This window comes from Onychomys torridus, chromosome 19 (assembly GCF_903995425.1).
Source record: "Onychomys torridus chromosome 19, mOncTor1.1, whole genome shotgun sequence".
Taxonomy (NCBI): Eukaryota; Metazoa; Chordata; class Mammalia; order Rodentia; family Cricetidae; genus Onychomys; species Onychomys torridus.
The window spans coordinates 53,276,067-53,302,563 of NC_050461.1; the positions used below are offsets into that span (position 1 = coordinate 53,276,067).

General features: G+C 46.2%; 1 protein-coding gene across 1 annotated transcript in view; it reads left to right on the forward strand.

Moving 5' to 3' along the window:
• The window catches only part of Tulp4 (TUB like protein 4), a 113,417-nt gene extending 104,449 nt beyond the window's left edge, over positions 1-8,968 (forward strand). Inside the window, exons 12-14 of the mRNA XM_036168554.1 lie at positions 1,039-1,182; positions 2,699-5,214; positions 6,855-8,968. Coding sequence (XP_036024447.1) covers positions 1,039-1,182; positions 2,699-5,214; positions 6,855-6,971 — 2,777 coding nt within the window. The 3' untranslated portion in view covers positions 6,972-8,968. The remainder of the gene's footprint in view (positions 1-1,038; positions 1,183-2,698; positions 5,215-6,854) is intronic.
• Positions 8,969-26,497: the final 17,529 nt, after the last annotated feature.

Genomic DNA, 26,497 nt, shown 5'->3' on the forward strand with positions numbered 1-26,497 from the left:
CCCACCAAAACCCATACTCTGTATTCTGGCAAGCGTGGCGACACTCGGAGTGACTCTCCTCTTAGTTTGGGGGGAAAGACACCTCCCCCTGAGTGGCAGCCTCATGCAGAGGGCTCAGCAAAAGCTGCTGCTTCTAGGGCAGTGCTGTTCGTCAGGCACACTAGAGGGACAGTGGTAGAGGGAGGGTGTGGCTTCTCCTACCGAAAAATACTGAGCACAAACAAGTACCTCTGTGTGCACTTTCAGAGGAAAGAGTTAAACATAGCAGATGGTCCAGGAGGATGCTCAGTGGGTAAAGGCACTAGCACAAAGGCTAGGCAACCTAAGTTTGATCTCCTAATTCTATGAGACCGTGTGTAATGACATACATATATCTGTATGTATGTGCATACAGACACACATTCACAATTAAATTAAACATAAAAGAGTTGACAAAAACCTAGCCTTGTTTTTAACCTGCTTATGAAACTTAGATTCATAATTTTTAAATTAATTTTCTTTTCTATTTAATTTGCAGCTTAGGCTTTCTCCTAACTGCTCATGTTAATCAAATGAAATCTTCAGGTTTAAACATATTCTGCAGATCACTAAAGGTGAAAGTCAGTAAGACAAGAACTTGACCCTGAACAGCAGCAACTCTTTACGCATCTGGGAGACTCTAGTCCCACAGATGTCCAAAAGCTTCTAAGCTTGGCACTCTTGACACACTACTGTTTCAACTAACTTATCCTTCTGGTTGCAAATGAAGCTTTTAAAGATGTATTTTCCTACATCTGCTCATTGCAAGAAAGGATTTAAGCCTGAGGTATGTTTTTGCATTTAAAATTTGTGGTTCTGTTGACAGACTAAGAATTTGCCAATCCCACATGGCTCTGTGTCCATCAGAAGCAGCTATGGGCTCCACTCAAGCCCCTGGTCCAGCCTGTGCAGACCTGCCTGCCAACAGAGGGCTCCTCCGCCCTCCCTTTCTCTCCATCACACTGCTAACTGGCTCTCCACTGATATGCCTCCATTAACTGTGCGTCTCTCTCCCACCAGTAATCTATAAAACCAGCCTGCTGCATCTCCAGCCGCGGCAGATGACCATTTATCTCCCAGAAGTTAGGAAGATTTCCATGGACTATATTAATCTACCTGTCTTCAACCCAAATGTTTTCAGTGAAGATGAGGATGATTTACCAGGTGTGTCCCATACGTGGGCTTGTCTGTCACCGTTCCTGTCCTTGTGTATCATGCAAGGGGGTAGAGTGGTAGGTCGTTGAGTCCAGTGCTGGCGCAGTTAGAAAAGGCCCACCTCCTCAGTGAGCTTAGAAGACATGGCGTGTCTGGGAGGAAAACCACCAGAGCACGGCTGGTTGAGGTAGCAGTGACACATGACAGTTCCCAGAGCGCTTCTCACCCCATATGTCGTCATCCTTTGCTTTCTGTGGGTTGTATGAACACCATGACCAGAAGCACCTTGGGGAGGAAGAGGTCTATTTCACTTCACAGCTTACAGTCTTTCATAAAGGGAAGTCGGTGCAGGAACTCAAAGCAGGAACCTAGAGACAAGAACTTAAGTAGAAGCCCTGTGTAGAATCAAAACTAAACTCTGTCTCTGTAGCCTCACCCAGCCTCCATCCATCCTCGTTACCCCTGCCTAGAGAGCATCTCTCCAGAGGCCTCTAGTGCTCCCAGGTTCCAGCTCCCTGGGTCCTGCCCTCTCTGCAGGACTCAGAGCCTTTGCATCCGAACACCCCTTCCAGGTTGCAAAGCAAGTCCCCTCGCAGAGGCCTGGCTTGAGTTAGAGATGCTGTTTAGCACATAGTTTTTAAATTTTTCTTTACAAACTGTGGGCTTTAAGATTTGTTTACTGTAGTGGCGATTCTTAAATGGTTCTGTTTTGTTTACAGATCAATGAGTTGTCTCTTAGTTACTCAAGGGCACTTGAGAAACAATCCCTTTTTTAAGTACAAGCCCACTGGTAATTTTGTAGAAATGGACTCTACTTCCAACACCAGTACCCACCCTTTGGTGAATGAACGTTGGGTACTTAAGCTAGTCCAGAGTTTCCAGTGTAGATACAGCATGCACTTTCCCTCTGACAAGCTCTGTTCTCCCAGATGCGGTGGAGAGCTTTCTCCACATTGAGTTGCTGCCACGGCTCCCAGGGCTGTGTGTAGTTCTCAGCCGAGAGGATGGAGTGCAGAGACTCCACACGAGGGGAAATACCTAAAGTCATTGCTCCCTGGAGACCAAAGGGGTCAGCGAAGGAATGACAGGAAGCTTGAGGAGGGACCCAGATTCCTGCAGCCAGAGGATGAGCTAGCCCAGTGGAGTCCCCAAGGAAGAGGCCCCGAGGCCAGTCTTAACTTTTGGTACCTTGGTGACTGCAGTCTGCATTTCTGTATGATGGCATTATTCAGGCATGTGGTACCAAATTCAGAAGGTTCAGACATGCTCATTGAGATGCTCTGACAGTGCCTCAGCCCATGTTCAGCAGGCGGGTCATGCCGCAGACTCCCCGCTTGGCTACGTGTTCTTCCAGAAATGTTAGGGAAGCTTTGTGAACAGCCTTGTTGTCTCCAAGCAAGCACATGTCAGTCTTAATGTTGCATTTTGCTTGCAAAAGATCAGATAAGTCCAAGCATGCTGCTTATTCTGACCCAGTTCCACAACGTTGTTTTGCAACCAGTTCTTTTTTCTTATTTTCTTGCAGTTACTGGCGCATCGGGTGTCCCTGAAAACAACCCACCTTGTACCGTGAACATCCCCATTGCACCAATCCACAGCTCAGCTCAAGCTCTGTCCCCCACACAGAGCATAGGACTGGTGCAGTCCCTGCTGGCCAATCAGAATGTGCAGCTGGATGTCTTGACCAATCAGACAACAGCTGTGGGGGCAGTAGAGCATGCTGGTGACGCTGCCACCCAATACCCAGTTTCCAGTCGCTACTCCAATCCTGGACAGGTGATTTTTGGAGGTGTCGAAATGGGCCGCATCATTCAGAACCCCCCTCAATTGCCTTTGCCGCCACCACCGCCGCCGCCGCCGCCACCACAGCCGCAGCCACAGGGGCCTCTGCAGCTGTCTGTGGTGGACCATGAGCACCTGCAGAAGTCAGCCAAGGCCCTGCGGCCAGTGCCTCAGCTGGCAGCTGAGGGGGATGCGGTGGTTTTCAGTGCCCCCCAGGAGGTCCAGGTAGCAAAGATGAACCCCCCACCCCCCTACCCAGGAACCATCCCTGCTGCCCCCACCACAGCAGCACCTCCACCCCCTCTGCCACCACCACAGCCCCCGGTGGATGTGTGTCTGAAGAAGGGAGATTTCTCCCTCTGCCCTCCGGCAGCACACTACCAGCCTCCCCTAGGCTATGAGAGGATTACTACCTTTGACAGTAGCGGCAATGTGGAAGAGGTGTGCCGGCCTCGCACTCGGATGCTCTGTTCCCAGAACACCTACACCCTTCCTGGTCCAGGTAGTTCTGCTACCTTGAGACTGACAGCCACTGAGAAGAAGGTCCTCCAACCCTGCGCCAGTGCCACTCTGAACCGCCTGACTGTCCCTCGATACTCCATCCCCACAGGGGACCCACCGCCATACCCTGAAATTGCTAGTCAGCTGGCCCAGGGACGGAGTGCTGCACAAAGGCTGGACAACAGTGTCATCCACGCCACCCTACGAAGGAACAACCGTGAGGTTGCTCTTAAGATGGCCCAGCTAGCTGACAGCGCCCGCGCCCCACTGCAGCCCCTGGCCAAGCCTAAGGGTGGCCCCAGTGGGGCAGTGGCACAGCTCCCAGCAAGGCCTCCACCTGCCCTGTACACCTGCAGCCAGTGCAGTGGAGCTGGGCCCAGCTCACAGCCAGGCGCAACCCTGGCCCATGCTATCAGCACCTCCCCTCTGGCCTCCCAGTCCTCCTACAATCTGCTGAGCCCTCCGGACACCGCCCGTGATCGGACTGACTATGTCAATTCAGCCTTCACAGAGGATGAAGCCCTGTCCCAGCACTGTCAGCTGGAGAAGCCTCTGAGGCATCCCCCACTTCCTGAAGCTACTGTCACAGTGAAGCGGCCTCCCCCTTACCAGTGGGACCCTGTGCTGGGTGAGGATGTCTGGGTTCCTCAGGAAAGGACAGCACAACCTGCAGTGCCCAACCCCTTGAAACTGTCCCCTCTGATGCTAGGGCAAGGCCAGCACCTGGATGTAGCTCGTGTGCCCTTTGTGTCTCCCAAGTCTCCGTCCAGCCCCACTGCCACCTTCCAGACGGGGTATGGCATGGGAGTGCCATATCCAGGCAGCTATAACAACCCCTCTTTGCCTGGAGCACAAGCTCCATGCTCCCCTAAAGATGCCCTGTCGCCAGCACAGTTTGCACAACAGGAGTCTGCTGTCATCCTCCAGCCAGCGTACCCACCCAGTCTGTCCTATTGCACCTTGCCCCCCACATACCCAGGAAGCAGCACGTGCTCTGGTTTGCAGCTGCCACCTATGGCCTTGCACCCCTGGAGCTCCTACAGCGCCTGCCCGCCCATGCAGAATCCCCAGGGCACTCTCCCCTCCAAGCCCCACCTAGTGGTGGAGAAGCCTCTTGTGTCCCCACCACCTGCTGAGCTCCAGAGCCACATGGGCACAGAGGTGATGGTAGAGACTGCAGACAATTTCCAGGAAGTCCTCTCTCTGACAGAGAGCCCTGTCCCCCAGAGAACAGAAAAGTTTGGAAAGAAGAACCGGAAGCGCCTGGATAGCCGAGCAGAGGAAGGAAGTGTTCAGGCCATCACTGAGGGAAAAGTAAAAAAGGATGCGCGGACTTTGGGTGACTTTAATTCTCTCATCTCCAGCCCCCGCCTGGGGAGAGAGAAGAAGAAAGTGAAGAGTCAGAAAGACCAACTGAAATCCAAGAAGCTGAACAAGACAAACGAGTTCCAGGACAGCTCCGAGAGCGAGCCTGAGCTGTTCATCAGCGGGGATGAGTTGATGAACCAAGGCCAGGGCAGCAAGAAGGGGTGGAAGGGCAAGAGGAGCCTGCGCACGGCCAGTGAGCTGGAGGAGATCAAGTGCCGCAAAGCCAGCGAGAAGGAGGACGGGCGCCTGGGCAGCCAGGGCTTCGTCTATGTGATGGCCAACAAACAGCCTCTGTGGAATGAAGCCACCCAGGTGTACCAGCTGGACTTCGGAGGAAGAGTGACCCAGGAATCTGCCAAGAACTTCCAGATCGAGCTGGAGGGGCGGCAGGTAAGGAGACTAGCCACTGAGCAAACGGGCCAGTGCCACAGGCCGGCTGGCGGAGCAAGCCCTTAAAAGACGAGGCAGGAAGCACAGATAACTCACACCTCCTGAGTGGAACGAGCTGGTTCCGGTTCTGATTCTCAGAGTACCTTCTGGTGCCTTCTCGTGTACTTTAAACCCAAGTAATGCGTGTTAGTCAGATGAGTCCACGGGATGAGAAGGGAAACCACAGCCCGCCCATTCCTGCACCGCCTGCTCTGCATTCATTGCAGTGTCTCCTGGAGTTCGGGGTTTTCTGGAATCTGTCGTTACAGTTGTAAAGAAGATACATTTTAATTTATTGATATTTCTGTTTTAGCCATTATATGCTGTCTTCCTCCTGTGTTACTCTCCACTGGATTGTGCCATCTGCTTCCCTCAGGAGCAGTCAAAGCTGGCTACCTCTCCTGCTTTTTCATTTCACAAAAGGCTTTGCTTCCTCAAGGCAGTGCAGTTTGGATAGAGAGATTATAATATGTACGGTACCCCTTCTTTCTCAGCTGCTCATTACCAGCTGTGGAGGAATGTCACTTTCTTCACTTCTGCCTCCCTACCTCATATGTACACAGGAGAACTGCCTCCTCTTTCCCAGTTTAAGCAGTAGGCATTAGTGACTGCATTATGTCAGTAAGTAGTTAATGGCTGAGCCTTGTATACGAGTTTTTCCTAAATGTTTTAATTGCCTAGTTATTGTTTGTTTATTTCTCTGTCTGTTGCTAATTCATCCTCTAGTTCTCTAATAGAAGGCAAGTTGCGTCTTGGTCCAGATGAGGACAGTAGAAGACAAATCGTGTTTCTTACATCACGGATGGCCTCTAACCCTGCCATCTCAGTTCACCTCTTGACCGTCCTGAGAAGTCCATCCATTTTAAATTTCATTTTTTACTTAATTAACTCATCAAGTACTTTTACTGCCTGCTGTATGCCTGGTAGTTTCTAAGCCAAGAATCAGCAAACTGGCCCATGGATCCATCTAGCCCCTTTCCTCTGTTTGTAGATAAAGTTTTATTGAAACACAGTTCTTCCTACTCAAGTCTACAACTACTTTTATCACAAGCAAAGTTGAGTAGTTCTACAGAGTATATTAATTATAGGCCTAAAATGTTTATCAGCACTTTACAGAAAGCTTGCCAGCCCTTATTCTAAGTGAAATTAAGAATATTGAGAGACATAGAAGTAACTGTTCTTATGTGTCTTTCAAAAAAGGGAGAAAGACCACAAAGAAATGTGTGTGTATCCTGTGCTGTGATGTAGTAATCTCATGTTTGAGGCCACAGGAAGTGGCAAAGTCACAAGCTTGGACAAAGATGGCATATCTCTGGTCCCTCTCAGAACGTGGAGTCTTCTTTCCTCTTCCCTGGAGAACCCACTTTATCTCACCTGTGGCGCTCAAGTGAGCTCCTTGTCTTCCCTTACATCATCACTCATGACCCTCTGTCCTCTTCCCTATAAACCTGTAGTCAGATAGAGAAGCCCTGTCAGAATCAGTGACGTGGGTCTCTAGACCTCTCCTGGACGATGCTCTCTGCCTCCCTTGGAGTTGCACATCTGGCTGTTGCTCACTTCCTCTTCCTTTCATGTGTGTGTTTTCTGTGCTCCTTCCCTAGGTGATGCAGTTTGGACGGATTGACGGTAATGCGTACATCCTAGACTTCCAGTACCCCTTCTCGGCTGTGCAGGCTTTCGCCGTTGCCCTGGCCAATGTGACTCAGCGACTGAAGTGAAGAGACAGATGCAGGAGGAGACATGCCAGGAGCCATCGGGGAGGACATGCTGCTGCTGCTGTTGCTGCTGCTGCTGCTGCTGCCCAGGAGGAGTGGAGACCGCGGCAGTAGAAGAAGCCAGCAAGCCAGGAGGGTGCCGACCTTAGGCATGGTCATCGTCCAGTTACCCTTGCTGCCCCTCCCTTCTTCTTTGGATAGAGTGGTATTTGAAAGCCAAGAACGTGAGCTCTCGTGTGTTCTTGAAGGCAGTGTAACTTGGCTGTAGAGTGTTTTACTGGTTTACTTTTCAGTGACTAGGACAAGGGCCTTTGGAAAGAGGACAGAATAGCTTCGAGCCTGCTCTTCTTTTAGACATAGGGAGTGTGTGTTAGTGTTCATTCTTCATGTCATCTGGCCTCTGCTACCCTTCCAACATTATCACTAGTGCAAAAAATTTTATTAACACAACCAAAACTCTGGAGGAGTCAGCTTGTCTTGTGGGGGAGGACAGTGCTTAAATCACACATATGTGCTGCTCACTAGAAGGTACCTATATGAGTGAAGGACACATATGCAAATGCCTTGTGCTCTGCTGATGTAAGCCAAGGTAATCGGGTGCTGTCACCAGTGTGAATATGAGGAGAGACACTGCCCTTGGAGACAGACCTACAGCACTCCACAGACCCCTGGGTGAGTTGGTGGTATGGCTAGTGCAAGGCTATTCTCTTCCAAGGATACTGGTTGGAAACACCATTAGTTTCTTGACAAAGTCAGAATCTCATCTGGCTTTGGGAAAAGGTAGGAGCTATCAGTGGGTAGATCCAGACTTGGGCAAAGCTGGGCTTATATCACAGTCATCAGAATGGTCAATCACCAGGTACCTTCACTTGTCAAGAAACCTTCTTTGTTCTCCCTAATCCTTTGTTTGTTTTAATCTAGACTATTTTACCGCAAACATCTTTCTCTCTAGGTCTCATTGCTCTGCCTTTTCTAAAGTGTGAAGGAGACTTGGTTTGAAGCTATACCACTCCTTCCCTTGGCCACATTAAAATTCAGTTGATTTGAATGCTTTCCTTCAATTATAAGTGTGATCAAAATATTTGTGCATTTCCCAAGATATTAAAAGATGGTCAGCTCTTTGGGAAAAGCTTCACAATATTCTCTATGGGAAAAGGAACGGTCTTTGGGTGCTGGAAGAGGAGCCACTGGAAACCTTGTTAAGACGTCCGACATAGGTAGTTGGCTGGCTGTACTTCATTCCGCCTATCTATACAGTCTTTGCCTGGTTCCTTCTCCTCATGGGAACACACCTTGGGCCAATGTCCAGACCTTACAGTAAGAAGCAATTCACGCTGTTATGGTTCTTAGCTGTGGAGGTGTTCGTCACCAGAGCACAGGAACTGTCTGCTGGCTTTGACTAAGTCTGGGTTTCATTTGAAAACTGACAAGTGGAAGATGCTACAGGAAATTCTTTTCAGCTGAAACATTGTGTTTTTGTTTTTTGTTTTTTTCTTGTGTTTGGTTTAAGAATTAGAAAAGAAACTGGTTTCTTGATCTGAGAAGATTAAATGACTTCTCATTCTTTCCAAATTCCAAAGAAACACTAACAAGGACTTCTCCCAGCAGATACTGGAGTTTTCCTATTATAATTTAAAATATGGGAGCTGATTCTCAGGGGTCAGTTGTCCCAGCAAGAGTTGATTAGTCCATTGGAAATGACTGTGTTGGTTTACTACGTTTCTGTAGCTTGATAAGGTGTATCAGAGCTCATCGTTAGTTGTGCAATACAGTTGTAGCCTTTCAGTTTATAAAATAATTTAAACGCAATTTCCTTTGTTTTGTTGTCTGAGAGATAGTTATTTATCTTGCTTTTTATAGTATTCTTGGGAACTGTTTTGTTAACTATGTATTGGTGATTTATGCCCATTTCATTATTTATTTAGAAAAATAGTACCTTTGTAATGATTTATTTGGTGGCAATATATTTTGCTGCAAAAAATAAAGAGAATATGACAAGATTTTTTTTTTTTTGCTGAATAATTTGTAACTTTCTTGAGAACTGGGGGGAAATCCTATTAATCCCTGAAAAAAAAATTCACCCTTTATCTCAGTATTATGTACAAAATATATCTCAGTATTGATTATATGCAAAATGGGCTGTTTCTTTGAGATAGCCTACCCTAAGGTAGTATTTTTCCTTATTTTGAAAATTTTAATTAAAAATAAAAAGTGATAGGACATATGGAAAAGTGAGGCCTTAGTAAGAGTAGCAGAAAGGGACCTTAATCAACAATCTTCAAAATTGTGTTTAGTTCTAACTGACTTTTTGCAAAAACTGCCAAAGTTATACTTATAACTTTGCTAAATAAGATCACATATGGAGGAAATTGTCTCTGAAAAGTATTTTTCATCCATGGAGATGCGGGTTTCCTGTCTTGAATGATGAGCTGCAGAATAGATCGAGAGCATCTGCCGCCCTCTGGACTCCTCTCCCAGTCTCGGAGGAGTCTCAGGCACCCCGTGTGCAGCAGGCTGCTGGCTGCAGCAGTCGGGACACAGTGTCCTGTAAGATAACAGCTTCTTTTCAAAATTTCATCATCTAGTCAACATCATTGGGTTAAATTCTCCTCAAGTTAAGACTTGAAGTAACAGAATTCTAGGTACTTCGTGGTTATTAACAGCGATTTGTGAATGTTGCATTGTCTCATTGGATCCCTAAATTAAAAAACAGTCAACTTCATAAAGACTTGTAGAAAAACAGTTATTAATAAACAAAATCCAGCATTAGATTTGTCTGACTCTAACCTCATCAAAACAGAGGTCATAGATGTTTACAACAGTTACCCATTTGAATCTATATCCTGAGAAAAACTGGGCCAATAAAGCTAGGAATACTCAGAGCTCTAATGGACACAGGAAGCAAAAGCTCCTGCATGTTGGTCCTTTCATCCACACTCCCGCTCCCCTGTGTAATGTCCACTCCATTATCAAAGGTCAGGGGGCCAAGGTCGAATCGCTCTGTCAGCCTGGGGGTGTCTGGCCTCCTTTGTCCCTCTTTTAAATGAAAGGGATGCCTATGCAAACTTGAAGACTCCACTCCAGCTCCAGGAGCCTGATTCAACAGCTCATCTTCCTCTTCATGAGGGTGAAAGTATGTTTCAAAACATGGTCTTTTTGTAGAAAAAAAAAAAGTTCTTTTCCTGAGTCGAAGCTGTCTACTTGAATAGAAACCAGCAAATTTACCATGTCTTTGAAAGTTCACCCCTAAAATGTGTTTGGAACCGTGTTTAGTCTACTAAAATTACAGAAGCACCAAATCCAAGTACAGTGGAAGTCCCTATGAGGGTGCCTTCCTCGGTGGGCTCCCGGAAGTAAAATGAGGGACTGGATTTGCCTCAGATTGAGGGTGAGTTCAGAAAGGAAAGGAGTGTCGTTCACATTGTCTCCTTTAGAGCATTCATGTGTAAGAGTACTACACTTTTTCAAAAGATTTTCTGAGAAAGGGACTTGTGGGAAGGGAACCCGTGCTGTCCCTGCCTGGGCTGTGGATGGGTTGACAACATTAGGTGTTTCCCAACTGTCATTTGAATTCCTGGACTTGATGACAGTATACAGTTCACAACTCTACACCACTGTCTCCTTATCTCTGGCTGAGAAGTTCTGGAGGACTGTGGCTTATTTTGTTTCCATTTTTTTTTTCAGCTTTGTGCAGTTTTCTTGTGACTTTAACTGAATCTGTATTTTCTGTTTACAAGTTGATTTTAAGGGGAAGGGTAGGGTTTTAGGATCTTGTTTATTGTAGATAATTTTTTTCTCGTGTTGTAGAAAAGCATGGGTTATGCATTCGAGCGGAAAAGGCACTGTATTATTTACCAAAGGTGTGTTGTTTGCATTTGTCTGTAAATGCATTCTTTTAGTCTTGTATATTTGGACATAATTTCCAAGTTTACTCTGTTGCTACTGCTGGCATCTATCTGTCTCCTCTCATCTTTTTATTCTCATAAATGTGCATTGTGGGGTGCACAGGTCACAGACCAAACGAGACCACCAGCATGTTCTTGTCCACACTTCGGGAACAGCGTGCACTGTTTTGTACACATTAGCCCCCATCCCTGCCATGTTGGGTTTTTTTTTTTTTGTTTTTTTGTTTTTTTTTTTTAGCTCAGCATCTTGCTTTAACTTTCCAGATGGATCTGTTGGGAGTTGCCATTGCTTTTCAGTGAGCTCTCCCTTATTTGCCTATCTTTGTATGTGCTTTGTATTCTCGATTGTGCAGGAAGTATGCTAGAGGGGATTAATGGTTTGCTTTCAGAATGATGTAGTTTGTCTAAATTATTTTGCCTATGTTATTGAGATGAGTTACTCTCATTTTTTTTCCTTGATGATTTGAAATTGTAAGATTTGTCCAGCTATTGCTTAATAAAATTTTGCAGATCAAAAAAAAAAAAAAAACAGTTATATGTGTGTCAAGTTTGAATTACAGCTCTTGAAAAGACATTGCCTTCTTCCATTGGCATGACCTTCTGACCCCCCCAGTTGCTTCAGGGGTCCCCTGGGAAATGCCAGTGTGACCAGGAACACGGAAGTGTCCCTGCCGATCCACTGCTGAGTTTGAGGGGTAGGATTGTGTTGTCTACTTGGTGAATTGCTTTGACTTTTTATCTTCTTTTTGAAAAAGACTCCAGTTAAGAATGCATGTATAATCTGGGATGGCCTTGAGTTTACCAGACTGTGTAGCCTGATTTGTGCTACTTACTAATGTTTTCTGATAAATGTTTAGTTATATCATGGGGGCGGAAATGAGTACATCTGTATAGTATCTAAAAGATCAGAGGTGCCAAAGAAGTTGACACCTTAGTTACCTTGTGGGAAACTATTAAAACTCAGTTTCAAGCCATTTTGCTAAAACACACCAGTGTAACTGTTGACTGATACTAAGTGCTTGCAAGCCTCCTTTCTCTTTAGCCATGGTGTGGGGACTGGAGCATTGGGAACATATGGACAAGCACTTTCCGGTGTCTGTCTACAGAACACTGTCGTGCTCACTGGGGCTTAGGAGCCAGAAGAACACAAACCTGCACAACCTAATTATGAATTATTCTAAAATAATGATGGGATTATAAATCAGTGCTTTATATAACCAAAAGATGACCTACTTCCTATCTCATTTTGTTATGAGTGTTCATGAGCATTGGGGAATATTCATGACATCTTCACTTAAACCAAGTACCAAGTCCTCCCGCCCACTAACATTCTCAACACCCATCTCCTCCCTGGGCCTGCTGGAAGGAGATATGTCCAGGATTTGTACACCACCAAGCCACTTGCCATCTTTGGAATAATTCAGTCAAGTCAGGTTGTCTAAGAATGATTTATTACTTTTAAAGATTTAATGTTACTTTATATGTAAGAATGTTTTGCCTACATGTATGTGTGTACACCACGTGGGTACCTACTGCCTGTAGAGGTCAGAAGCATTCGTTTGAGCCTCTAGAACTGGAGGTTATGGACAGCTGAGAACCACCACGTGAATGCTGGGAATCAAACCTGTTTGTTCTGCAAGAGCAAAAGGCACTCTCAACCACCGAGCCAACTCTCTAGCCTGCATGATTTATTTTTAACATCCTGGAAAGAGAACTTGGAAAAATCTCCATCTATAAACTCAGTTTAGAAATGTTGTGTTCTGTTAATTGGTTTTAATTACCTTTTCCTAGAAAAATGGGGGATAAGTTTCCATCTCTTAGCCCCAAAATTGAGTGTGAAGAGGGCTACCCGCCCCAAGGAGACTGCAGTGCAGTTTCCCAAGGATGTAGAAATACTAACCAGATTCACCCTCTCTGTTCCTGATCCAGCTGGGATCTCCTGCTCCCCTAAGCTCTCTTTCCCTCAAACCTTGCCCTTCATTACTCCCACTGTCGTCCAGGTTGTTCATGTAGATCTCATCCATTTCTCTGTCATTGGGCGATCCCTGTGTCTTTCCTAGGGTCCCGTTTTCTAGGTAGCCTCCTTGGAGTTGTGTAGCAGTCTAGTCATCTTTGTTTTACATCTAGTATCCTCCTATGAGTGAGTACATACCGTGTTTGTCCTTCTGAGTCTGGGTTACCTCACTCAGGATGATTTTTTTCTAGATCCAACCATTTGCCTGCAAACCTCATGATGTCTTTGTTTTTCTCTGCTGAGTAGTACTCCATTGTGTATATGTACCATATTTTCTTTATCCATTCTTCAGTTGAAGGGCATCTAGGTTGTTTCCAGGTTCTGGCTATTACAAACAATGCTGATATGAACATAGCTGAGCAAATGCCCTTGTGGTATGATTGAGCATTCCTTGGGACAGAAAGGGAGAACAAGGAATAACAGACCATGATAAATGATGACAGAACAGGAATAGGCAGAGTGCTGGAGAGGTCCCCAGAAATCCACAATGACACATCCTCTGTAGACTGCTGGCAATGGTCGAGAGAAAGCCTGATCTGACCTAGTCTGGTGATCAGATGGTCAAACACCCTAATGGTCGAGCTGGAACTCTCATCCAATAACTGATGGAAGTGGATGCAGAGATCCTTGGTCAGGCCCCAGGTGGAGTTCCAGGAGTCCAATTGTCGAGAAAGAGGAGGGGCTATAAGAGTGTGAATTGTTGAGACCAAGATCGGAAAAGCACAGGGACAAATAGCCAAACAAATGGAAGCACACAAATTATGAACCAAAGGCTGTGGAGCCCCTAGCTGGAGCAGGCCCTCTGGATAAGTGAGACAATTGAATAGCTTGAACTGTTTGGGAGGTATCCAGGCAGTGGGTCCTGGACCTATCCTTAGTGCATGAGCTGGCTGTTTGGAACCTTGGGCTTATAGGGACACTTTGCTCAGCCTGAAAGGGGGGGACTGGACCTGCCTGTACTGAATCCATCAGGTTGAGCTGAATCCCCAGGGGAGTCTTGTCCCTGGAGGAGATGGGAGTAGAGGGGAGGGGCTTGGGGGAAGGTGGAGGCGGGAGAGGGGAGGATAGGGGAACCCATGGCTGATGTGTAAAATTAAAATACAAATATAATAAATTTTTTAAAAAAAGAAAGAAATACTAACCAGAGCATGATGCCCTGACTTCACCCCGAAGAAGATGCCGTTCACCTCCCTTTTTATAAGGACAAAATTGGATCATTGAAGAAGTTGAAATGATTGCTGGATTCCATAGACAAAAGCCAGTCCTGAAACCGAATTCAAGGTTTCTGGGTCACATTAGTAAGGAGACCTCAATTATTCCTACATTCTCACTCTCTTCTTTGTTTTGTTTGAGACAAAGACTCCATATATCCCCAGCTGTCCTGGAACTAGCTGTGTAGACCAGGCTGGCCTCACTCTTAAAGATCCACTTGCCTTTGCCTTCTAAGTCCTGGTATTAAAGGCAGGTGCTGTGCCGGGCTCCAGCTTCCCACTCCTGTTTAGTAATAACCTATTCATAATCAATCACCGATGATGGGCTATCCTTGCTCTTCCCTGATGAGCTGGTCCATTCCGGAGGTGTTCTCACGTCAGTACTTTCAAATCTGAATTTTTAAAGTCTGAAAGTTTGTCTCACAGACATCACAAGAGCACAGATTAATGTACATTTGTGCCATCTGCTGAAAATATGAAGCTATTCATATTTCAAGCGGCCACACTCCTGAGGTCTTTTTAAGTTTCTGCCAAATGGATGGCTTCAAGTGAAGAAGATTGTGCCATTGTGGAACAAAAAGCCCAGCAAGAATCCAGGGTCAGGAGCAGACGGTGGTGCACGGTCCCTTCGATTTTTCCTCTGGGTTTCCTGCTCTCTGCTTCTCTCCACAGGGAAGTGTGCTCCTGTCCCACAGAGGATGTGACAGCCAGCACTCAGTTCTCTTGAGTCGGGCGGGGGCCTTCTGTGACGCATCGAGACTTTGAAGCTGGAGACAGGTAAGAATTGGGAAATTACAGAGCCCTAAACGTGAAAGGACTGTTTATATTAGTGAGAAATACATCTGAAGGAGTATTCAACTCCAGATCTTTCCTGTTGTCATGAGCAGTTTGAACCTCCTCGCCGCTCAGCTTTTAGAACCTCAGGAATCCCGTCTGCCCTTCTAGCCCATGCTCCTCTGCAAGTGCCCCTGGCCTGGTGCTTTCGCAGGCATGCATCAGACATACAGCTGTGACTCCCTTGCTCCACAGCAGCCCTGAAAGGAGGAGGGAGCTGGATGGATACAGGCTGGGTGCATAGCAGTCCTCAGCCACCAATCCAGTTGCCTTCCCTCAGCAGGGCCAGCCAGCCCTACCCTCCTGGACCCTCAGGGTAGAGAGGGCCCAGTGCTTCTCTTGACTTCCCAAACAGCAAGACTGGGTCCTCCTGATGCCATCCCATTCTTTGATGGGAACTGAGCTCTCTCAGTTCTTTCTTGGACTGAAAGGTCTTCTGTGAGTCCTCCTTTGACAGGAAGCATCTGACAGATGTTGCCTCAAGGATCTTGTATGAACATAACAAGGTCTTGCACTTTGGTCCAGTAGTAGGTACAGTTTATTTTCCCAGGTCACTGAGAGCTGAAGCTGACCAGTGTTTTGGTTGGCTTCTTGTTTTGCTTTGTGTTGCTTGTTTTTTCTCATTCCCGAGTGCAAAGGCAAGCAGCCCACACAGCAGAGTACAATACAGGTGTAACTCCCCTGTTTGTGGGTTGTGCTCAAAGAATGAATTTCTTTCTGTGCGCCCTCGGGTCCTGACTTCTGCTCCTGCCTTTGTCAGGTTCCTGCTGCTGACTGGAAGAGGTGGGAGTGTGGTCTCTTATCCGTGGTAGACGTTTCAGGTCCGCCCTTTGTTGTGAAGCTGTGTGGAACCATTCCTCTGGTCCTCCCTCACTCATCCATGGGACAGCCAGTCCCTGCTGGGGCCCCATCTCCAGCAGTGGGAAAAGTGGTGTCTTTGATGACTACAGATCCCGCCCTGTAGTCTGGCGAAGGAGGGCTACCTTATAGCTGCAGGTCATATAGTTTATTGAACTCTTAGACTCTGGTCCATCCCAGGCCCTAGGAGTTAGCAACTTGGCTTGCTCCCGCCTATCAGTTCCCAAGTGCTGCACCTAGAGATGGGAGTCTCCCCCTTGTTTACAGAGCTTCTTCTCATGAGATGAACTTAACAAGCATTCATTTTGGTTTTACCCACACCTCCTAGCAGGTGCTAAGCTGCAAAGCTAACTTTAGCTTCAGGGAAGCTGGCAGGAAAGTGGGTGCTGAAGGGGACTCCTCCACAGGGGTGGGGGGCTCCCTTCCAGATCCTGGATTAGGCACAAACCACACCCAAACACCTGCTTTCACAGAGATCTTTGTTAAAGGGGGAAGAAAGGTTAGCGTGGCTGCTTTCTGACAGAAAAACAGCAGCCAGTGACCTTGCAGGTGTCATCTGAAGAAGAGAGGGGGAGGTCTGGGTTAGGATGGGCTAGGATGCGGCTGTAAATGAGATAGAGCGTGAGGGAGAAGGGGAGGGGGACAAGGGAAAGGAGGCAGGGATATTTGTCCCAGAGAGACAAAGGATTGCCTCTGGATAGAGAGGAGGCAGAGGTGGCCCATAGGCAAATGGCAGTTTATAAAGGTAAAGGAGGAAACCCTGTGTTAGGATGAGGTGTTTAATTTTAATTGGGTGTGTTAATTAGATGAGCCAAAGGGGGCTTCTGATTGCTGGACTTTGGTAGTTGGTCTCAGGAGGAAGAAGTGACCACATGAGGGAATAGATTGGGGCTAGCTTTAGGAATGTAATCTCATGGTTTTTAGGGAAGCAGAGGGAATGGAGAGAAAGGCAGGGCCTGCCAGGGCCGCATGCTAAGTGGGCTAGTGTCCCTTGAAGTCAATAGTCTTTGTTAGAGAACTGAGCCACAGCTCCGAGGAAGAACTAACTGATGGGTCAGGCTTCTTAAACCGAGTCACGCAGACCTGCTCAGTCCCTGGTGAGGAATTCTGCCTGCCGGTCAGCCACGGCAGTGGCAGCCCAGCTCCTGTGCTGTGATGGATCTCTGCCACAGCTTTGCCAGCACAGCTGACTGATGGCAGAGGCACCAAGACCGCCATTCTGCAGGCCAGCAGCAGCCTGGCCTCAGCATTGCTTACCTATCCCTTCTCACGGCATTGCTGGGAAGTTCAAAGTGGCCCTCTGATGATTCAGTAATGCGGTTTGCTGAAACATGCTAACAGTAGATACACGGAAGAAAGGGCATGCAAAGTTCCCGATGTGCACTGGACCCACTCACAACATGAAACTCAGAACACAGGGAAAGTGGGTGTTAGAACTGTAGACCAAGTCCCTTGGGAGGTTGAGGCAGGGGGATCACTTGATTTCAGGAATTTAAGCCAGTCTGGATTACATAGTGATAAGATGTCTTTAAATAAGTAACTTAAAGTGGGTGCTGAAAAGATGGCTTGATAATCAAGAATAGTGCTCTGGCAGAGGACTTGGCTGTGGTTCCCAGGCCCATATGGCGGCTCACGTGGAGTCTCTAACTCCACTTCCAGGGGATCTGACACCTTCTGGCCTCTGTGGCCACCAGGCACACGCAGTGCACAAACAGTATATGCAGGTGAAACATCCATACACACAATATAAAAATGAATCAACCGTCAAAAACCAGGACATGGTGGAACACACCTATAAGGCGGAGACGGGAAGACTCCAAGTCTAAAGTCAGCTTGGGACAGCCTTGTATAGAGTAAGTGCTTGTCCTGAAAACTCCAGAGCAAAGGTGGAGGGGGAAAGGCCCATCCACACGGTGAGGCTTCAGTGATGGGAAGAAGAACGGGGGCCACAAATCATCTTAAAGGGGGAAAAAACGATGAAAAGAAAACCCGAGTGGGCTCTACAACCAGAGAAGCTTGGTACAGAGTTCCCTGGGCTGGAAGTGGAATGTTTGCTTTTTCCATTTCTTCTCCAGTAGCGAATTCTTGTGACCGAGATTTCATAACACTGCATTCCTTTCGGGGTTGACAGAAGAACTTCAGAGGAAGCCTCTCCTTCGTGGGGGCGTGGGGGACACAGTATCAAAGAGAGTGAGTGACCCCTTGTCAGTCTGACAGATGTCATTGTTAAGCCATAACCATTGCTTGTTCATCCCCAAGATCACATGTGAGTATCAACATTATATAAACATTCCAAATTTTAAAGGTGTGCCATCACTTAAAAATTCAGTCTCTTTAAAATACTCAGTCTCTTTTAAAATTGTAAGTTTTTGTAAAATTCCAAAATCTCTTCAAAAGTTCAAAGTCTGTCAACTGTGGGCTTCTGTAAAATCAAAAAGAAGTTAAAAATACTTTCTTCAAGAGAGGACTAGGGCACAGTCACAATCAAAACAAAACTAAAATCCAAAAATGTAAACAACTCAATGTCCAATGTCTGGGATCCATTCACCATCTTCTGGGCTCCTCCGAGGGGCTGGGGTCCCTTCTCTAGCTCCATCCTCTGCAGCACACACAGCTCGTCCTCTGGGCTGCAGCTGGCTCCACTCCATCACTGCTGCTGTTCTTGGTGGTCATCCCATGGCTCTGGCATCTCCAAATATTGGGGTCTCTGCTTCAACTGGGCTGCACCTGCACCTGTAGCCTTGCATAGGCTTTCTTCATGATGCCAAGACTCGACTTCTCTGCATGACCCCTTCAGTCCTGGGCCTTCAACTGCCACTGAGGCTGCACCTTCACCAATAAGCCAAGCCTCAGCTGCTCTCCATGACCCCTTCCTATCTTCAAAACTAGTACCATCTGGGTGACTCTTAGATTACCAAATCTGGCTGCCAGTGTAAGGTACAACCTTGGCCGTCTCTGGAACACAGCTCCCCTGAAGATTTCATATCGACGGTGCTGGTCTCTTCTTAACCACCACTAATCTCTCAGCTCCAATTGACCAGCACTGATTGTCTCAGCAAAGCAAAGGTTTCCTTTCAATAGTTCTGGTCTCTTGTTAATCACAGCCAGTTCTTCAGCCAGCTAACCAGAACCGCAGATGACTAATTCATATGGTTTAATGGGGTCTTTGGTTCCCTCTGAACTTCACCAGCCAGGCCTCTATCATCTGCACTGCTCTCATATTCTTTAAAACTCCCACAGAACAGCCCACTGAGCTCTGTGATGAAGCATCATAAGCAAAGCAGCTTGAGGAGGAAAGGGTTGATTTGGCTTCCACTTTACATCGCTATTAATCATTGAAGGAAGTCAGGATAGGAACTCACACAGGGCAGGAGCAATGGGGGCAGAAGCTGATGCAGAGGTCAGGAAGGGCTTTTGCTTACTGGCATGCTCACTATGGCTTGTTCAGCCTGCTTTTAAAACAGAACCACCAGCTCAGAGGTAGTACCAGCCACATGGGCTGGACCCTCCCACATCAATCACTAATTAAGAAAATGCCCAGGGATTGGGGATTTAGCTCAGTGGTAGAGCGCTTGCCTAGCAAGCGCAAGGCTCTGGGTTCGATCCTCAGCTTAAAAGAAAAAGAAAAAAAGAAAAAGAAAATGCCCTGCAGCTGGATCTTAAGAAGGCCTTTTCTTAAGGTTCCCTCCTTTCAGATGACGAGTTTGTGTCGTGTTGACAGAAAACTAGTCCGAACAATGAGACAAGGGCAGGGGAAGGTCAGAGAGACGGGTCTGGTTCTGAACTATGAAAATGTACGGAGCGGATCGTTGTCTACTGACCCAGTCACCATGCCCATAAGCCTGTTGTTAAGGTGGTGGGTATACCATGAGAGGCAACTTGATCACAGGAATGCCTTCTGTATGTCCACGTGGATGTGGTTCCCTAGCACCACAAAGTGAGGAGCAGCAGCCTGCACTGGTCCCTGCTAGTGCACTGGTCCCTGGTGCGGGACATGGTCTCCTTCATGCAACACTCCTGAGGTAAGCACTAAGAACAGGGCTGTGCTGCTAAATACTGACAACCAGCACTCCAGAGTCAAGAGTGCAAACCAAAGCGTGAGGGTTACACATGTATGTGAGCGTCCTGGACTAAGATGACATGATTACAAACAACAAAATAGATAGTATGCTTTCATCTTAACCCCCATTTAACCAACTCACTGGTGCAGAAAGCTTTTGTTTTCCTAGACATTTCCTAGCAACAACCGGATTCCAGTTGATGGCGTTTCAACATGAATGTTTGTTTACAGTTTTATGTTCATTTTTAAATGAGACAAAAGCAGTGAAACATCTGAGATGCATTTGTAACCTCCCTCACATATTAGCTGCCCTTCTTTGTTGATCTGGGTAATCATTTTTTTAATATGCAGTTTTCTCGGGTTTTTGTTGTGATATCCTTGATGGGACAGCTGCAGACAACAGCATAGCTTTCATGTAGCTCCCCTGACATGTGTTCATTTCCATGAAAACAGGAATCATAGCCTGGGCCTGGTGGCACCTGACCCATCAACCCAGCCACCATAGAGGCTGAGGCAGGAGGATTGCAAGTTGAAGGCTGGCACTCTCAAGTAAGGGCTGGGATCATAGCTCAGTGATCGAGCATTTAGCTAATGTTTGCAAAGCCCTACACCCAAACAGTTAAGTAGGAGATGTGAATCTTCCCACCAAAGTCCCTCTCCAGGGGCACCAGTGCCCCAGATGCTGGGCACTCAGCAGCTTTCCTTTTTCATGATGACTCTGCTTAACCACCAGCTTTTAAGATTCCTGATTTAACTCCCAACTCTCCTGGTTGGTTGGAAACGACTCCAGCATGTTTGAGGTTGTGTGTGTGTGTGTGTGTGTGTGTGTGTGTGTGTGTGTGTGTACCAGAACAGGCCAGTCTCAGATCCGGGGGCACTGGAGGGGCGTTTGGTTGGCAATCTAAGTCACACAACTGATACATCCAGTAAGCACATATGGTGTCTGCCACCATGATGCCTGGTTTGGGTGGGAGGCAGTTGTGCTTTGAAGAATACAGTGCCCAGCCTTGCAGTTGCCAACTAACCTGTCTCTGAAGATGCCGAGTCTTCTTCTCCACCCAGCATCTAGTACTCCAGAGTCCCATAGAAGGGTTCGTCCTTCTTCCTGTCCCATGGAGCTCCCCACCAAGTCCTGCTGGCTCTTACTGCTGCTCAACCCCTGTAGCTCTCCTCCCTCACATCTGCAGAGGCCTGCCTCTCTCTGAGTGGCCGACCCTCTCTTCCCAGGCCAGTCCACTCGGCAACTAGAGTGGAGGGTTTTGCATTTGTTTTGTTATACACTGTTTTAAGTAAAATACTGGCGTTACAGTTAAAACCTCAGCTTAAAACCATTTGGCGGCAGTTGAGTGTGTACTTGGTTGTGTGTTCAGTTGCTGGTGACTGGGGATGGTAATAGGCATCTCTGCATGTTTCCTCATTGCAGCATGAAGATCACCAGTACTGACTCAGCCACACATGGACTGGGCGGCTTATGAATACTGCAGTTGACTTCTCACAATTCTGGGGAGTAAAGGATGAGATCATGATGCAAGCCTGGTGAGGATCTGGTGAAGGCTTTTGTTCTCACAACGGTGGGCCAGGGTTAAAAAGCCCTCCAAGATCACTTACTAGGCCATCCATGAGGGCAAACTAGACACACATCAGCGTGACACATAAATTAAAAGAGAAAGCGTGGGATGATGAAAAATGAAAGGAGGACGTGACTTCACACAGAGACTACTGTGAAGAAGAAGAATCTGGTGGATGCTGTGTGCCATACATTTGAACTCTTGCAAATTGAGTCGTTAGTAGAAAACCTTCCTGCAAAGAAATGTCCGAGACATGATGTTCCTGGTGAGTGACATCACCTCTGAAGGAAATCCTCCTTCCACTCTTCACATATTCCAGAAGGGCTGGGTGGAGGAAAGTCAGGGCACATTTCTCCATGAGCCCAGCTCTCAACATAAAGCTCTTGGAGTGCTACCCAAACAAGACGACCTCATCAGGAAGGGAAACCAGGCCTCACTTTCTGTTTTGTGTTGCAGACTATTATTTGAAGGTGTGTTACCTTTGTTTACGTTGCATTTGTTCAACTCTGTGAAGCTGTGTTACTGTGTCTGTCTAAAGCACCTGATGGTCTAAGAAAGAACTGAATGACCAGTAGTGAGGCAGGAGAAAGGATAGGCGGGGCTGGCAGGCAGAGAGGAGAAATAGAGGAGAAATCTGGGAGAAGGGATAGAGTGAAAGAGAGGGGAAGGAAGAGGACATCAGGACCAGCCACAAAGCCAGCTATGGAGTAAGAGTAAGATTTACATGAGCAAGAGAACGGGAAAAGCCCAGAGGCAATAGATAGACAGGATAATATAAGTTAAGGAAAGCAGGCAAGAAACAAGCCAAGATAAGGCTGGGCGTTTATAACTAAGAATTAGCCTCTGTGTGATTTGTTTGGGAGCTGGGTGGCAGGCCCGACAAAGAGCAAAAACTCTTTCTCCCTCTAGAAACTGGTATTACAACAGCAAACTCATCAGCCAGGGTCAGGACTGACTTAATGTTTGAGTTTCCTTTTGGGTTAACTGAGCTAACTAAAGACTGTTGGGGGCTCATGCCTTTAGTCACAGAGGCAGGCAGACCTCTGAGTTCAAGGCCAGCCTGGTCTACATAATGAGTTCCTGTACAGCCAGGGCTCTGTAGAGAGTCTCTGTTTCCAAAAACAACACAAACAAAAAACCCCAAAATGTATTTGTTTATTATCTTTAGGGAAATTTGACTCTTATAGTTTGTATTACTGTAAAGTACTTACACATTTCTAGACAGAGACAAATAGATACATCATATACTAGGGAACCATGATAAATCCATAGCTTAATAAAAACCTAGGAGGGGAGGTTATAAAAGGACAAAGCTTCTTGTTGCATTCTAGAAATAACCAAGATGTAAATTTTCTATTGCATCAGAATAACAACAACAACAACAAACCCACAGGACAATACATATTTTTCTGAGGATACTATGAATATCAGTGTCCAGAAATGTCAAGTTATATGCCATACACCGCTGACTGCTGACCAGGTGGAACTTCATGGTTTTAAAGATTGGAGGAGGTCAATGAGTCTCCACTGCAGATACAACATAGAAAGCACAAGGTTAGATCTGGAAATGGAGCCCAAGGCCTCATGCTTGCCAGTCACTGAGCTATACGCCTGGCCCCTATGCACCACCACTTCTAGTGATGGGCTGGCTCTCTAGCCTTATCAAGACAAAGCAAGTGTGAGTAGCTGAAAGCTATTGGTATGTAGCTAGAAGGAGATCCTACTGTGTCCCTACATACTAAGATACAACATAAATCAATTTCTGACCTAGGATGTATATGACTGAGAAGGGAAAAAAATATTATGAATTCTGTTTCCTGTGTTGAAACCACTGACATCTTACAGATAATGGGGGAAAAAGTTGATCAGAAATGAACCAATTCTGTGTAAACATGCAAGTAACATGACACAAAAAAAGCATTCAAATACCACACCCATTCCTTGCTGTGTAGATACTCATTAAAAAGGATACAATCTGGGGTTGGGGATTTAGCTCAGTGGTAGAGCACTTGCCTAGCAAGCTCAAGGTCCTGGGTTCGATCCTCAGCTTAAAAAAAAAAAAAAAGGATACAATCTATCCAAGAATGAAATCAGCAGTATACTTGGAGTTGAAGTAGCTAGGTCAAAAGTGTTGGTTAGTCACACTGTACAGAAGGAAAGCCTCTCTGGCATATGGACAGAATCTGAGACACTAGTGTGCAAATTTTCTGGAAGCCTTACCTGTCTAAAAATAGGCATAATAGTCATACCTGTCTCCAAGATAGCAGAGAATACCAAGTAAGACAGTGCTGGAAAAATGCCTAGCCAAGCATCAGGTGCACGGTACGTGCCCATGTTGGTGGAAAATGCATTCAGGGAGTATCTCAGCTGAGAGCCATAAAAGCAGGAACCTTACATGGTCTCTAAGGAAGAGTGAAACAAACCATCACATTTGGCTGTTTGTGATTCATTGCCCTCCCCAGTCATTTCCCAGGCAGGTCTTCTTGATGACCTTTATTTAATTTGTCTCAGAGAATGAAAATGATCTGAGCAGTCCTTTCCATTTGATGGTTCTTTGTAAAGTCTCATGTGTTCTCAAGAGGAACAGTGCCCTTTAGAATGTGATCCACAGACCAGCCACAAAGCAGAGGGTGGCTGTGCAGATGGCACAGTCTGCTCTTCCCCTGAGACTTCCTGTTTCAAAAAGACAAAGAGGCAGAGGATTCTTTTCAAGTAGTGTGTTGTCATCTTTTTTTCTGAGACAAGGTGTCCTGTATCCCAGGCTAGCTGAAGTTCCCTTCAGCTGCAGATACCCTTAAACTTCTGCTCCAGCTGCCTCCACCTCCCAACTGCTGAGATTACAATATGTGCCACCATACACACAGCACAAGTTCAAGTGGTACATCTTCTTTTTGCCACCAATCCTTTTTAAGATGCATCAAAATGTATCACAATGTATATTGGCTAATTTTCGTTTAGGTGAACAATGTACTTAGTAGTTTTCAAAACCTCATTAGCATTATGATTAATTTCTATTTCATTTCTGGGAATATGTATGTGTGTGTGGTGTGTATGAGTGTTGCATACTCATGAGTGCACATGGGAGTGAATGTGCTTATGCATGCATGTTGTCATCAGAAGTTGAAGTTGGTGGCTTTCTATCCACCTTATATCTTGAGGCAGGACTCTCACTGTATCCAGAAGTCTCAATTTTTGCTAATCTGTCTAGCCATCTTCCTCCAGGGACTCCCTGCCTCCTCTGAGCTGATGTCACAGGCAGGCTACCTCAGCATTTACATGAATTCTGGAGATTTGAAATCCAGTTCTCATACTTGCATGGCAAGCATTTTACCCATTGAACCTTATCTCCAGTCTGTTTGTTTATTTTTAAGATGGTCTGGCTGTGTTTCTTAGGCCAGTCTAGAACTCTTGACCTCCAGTGATCGTCCTGCTCCAAGCAGCCAGATGGAACTATAGGTAGATGACTGCATGCCTGACTCCTCTTTTTAATTGAACCATGGGGCACTGAATGTTACTTCAGTCTCAATAAACATCAGATCATGCCCCAGAGAGTCCAAAGCACTACAAGGTCAACTCTGGGTGAGGATCACTTCATGCTGTCAAGGAGTTCTTAGAGTGGTGATGCAGACAGATTTGCCAGATCCAGATGATGCGCTTAATCCAGAAGACTCCCCTCTTAGAATGGTGGGGGTTTTCCCTAGGAAATTCAATAGGCTTACCCAAAATCAGGAAAGAAGCCACTAACCTCAGCATCTCCATAGCCATAATTTATGACATTAATAACATGTTTGTCAACCTCAGTAAGTGACATCTACTTTTAAAAAAATGTATCCACTCATGCAGGAGGCTTGAGTGTTGATTGGTGGAAAGCAAAGCTATGACTTAGTGTGTGGAGTCTTTCATGCTTCTTGGTTCATTCAGATCCATGGAGGGGATCTGAGTTCACTGAATTTCACTGCTGTATTACAAGTTAGACATTTATAGAAAACACTCTTTGACCTTGTGCCCACAGACTTCACTGTCATTGTGTTTACAGAATTCCCAGTCTCTCTTATTCCTAGGTTGGATGTCTGCTCCCAGTTAAGCTACAGGGATATGATATTCTTCAGTTGTTAAACAGTATTTATCAGATGCTTGATAATGGACAAGACTGTTGTGGAGGATGGAGACAGTCAAATTGGTAGAACAAGTAGTTACCTGTGATTTGAGGGTCATTAACCTGAAGGTTCTACAGTGTCCCCCACCGCACCCCCACTATGCAGCCTTGGCTGGTCTGGGACTTGCTCTGTAGATGAGGCTCATCTCATCTTTACCCATACTACTGCCTCTTCCTCCTGCCTCCCAAGCAATGGGATTATAGATGTTCATCGCCTTGCCTACCTAAGTATCTCCTGTTTTAACAAAGCAGTTTTTGCCTTAAATTATACCTTTAGAGATTGAGAGAGTCATTGTTTTTATTTAAAACTGCCTTCACATAAGTACAAATCCCAGTTTGAAGTTGGAATTGGGCGTTCATAGAGCTGGCATTCATGGCATATGAGTTGTCTTAGTTAGAGTTTCTATTGCTGTGAACAGACATCATGACCACGGCAGTTCTTATAAAGGAAAACATTTAGTTGAGGTGGCGGCTTAGAGTTCAGAGGTTCAGTCCATTATCATTATCATCATGGCGGGGAGCATGGTGGAGTGCAGGCAGACGTGGTACTGGCTATATCTTGATCAGAAGGCAACAGGAAATGGGCTGTGTCACTGGGTGTTATCTTGAGCATAGGAAACCTCAAAGCCACCTCCCACAGTGACACACTTCCTCTAACAAGGCCACATCTACTTCAACAAAGCCACACCTCCGCATTCAGACTACCACATGAATTCATGTAAAATAAGGGGGGCTCATTAGCTTTTTATATGATTGATGTTTTCCTTGATAAAAATGTTTATAATGTTTATATTCTTTTTAGCCCAGTGACTTCATTTTTTACTGGAAGGATATAATCTGAAATATAAATATTATCCATATTTATATTTGTTGCAGCTCTATTGAGCACTACTTATAACAACAAAAACATCAGAACGATAAAG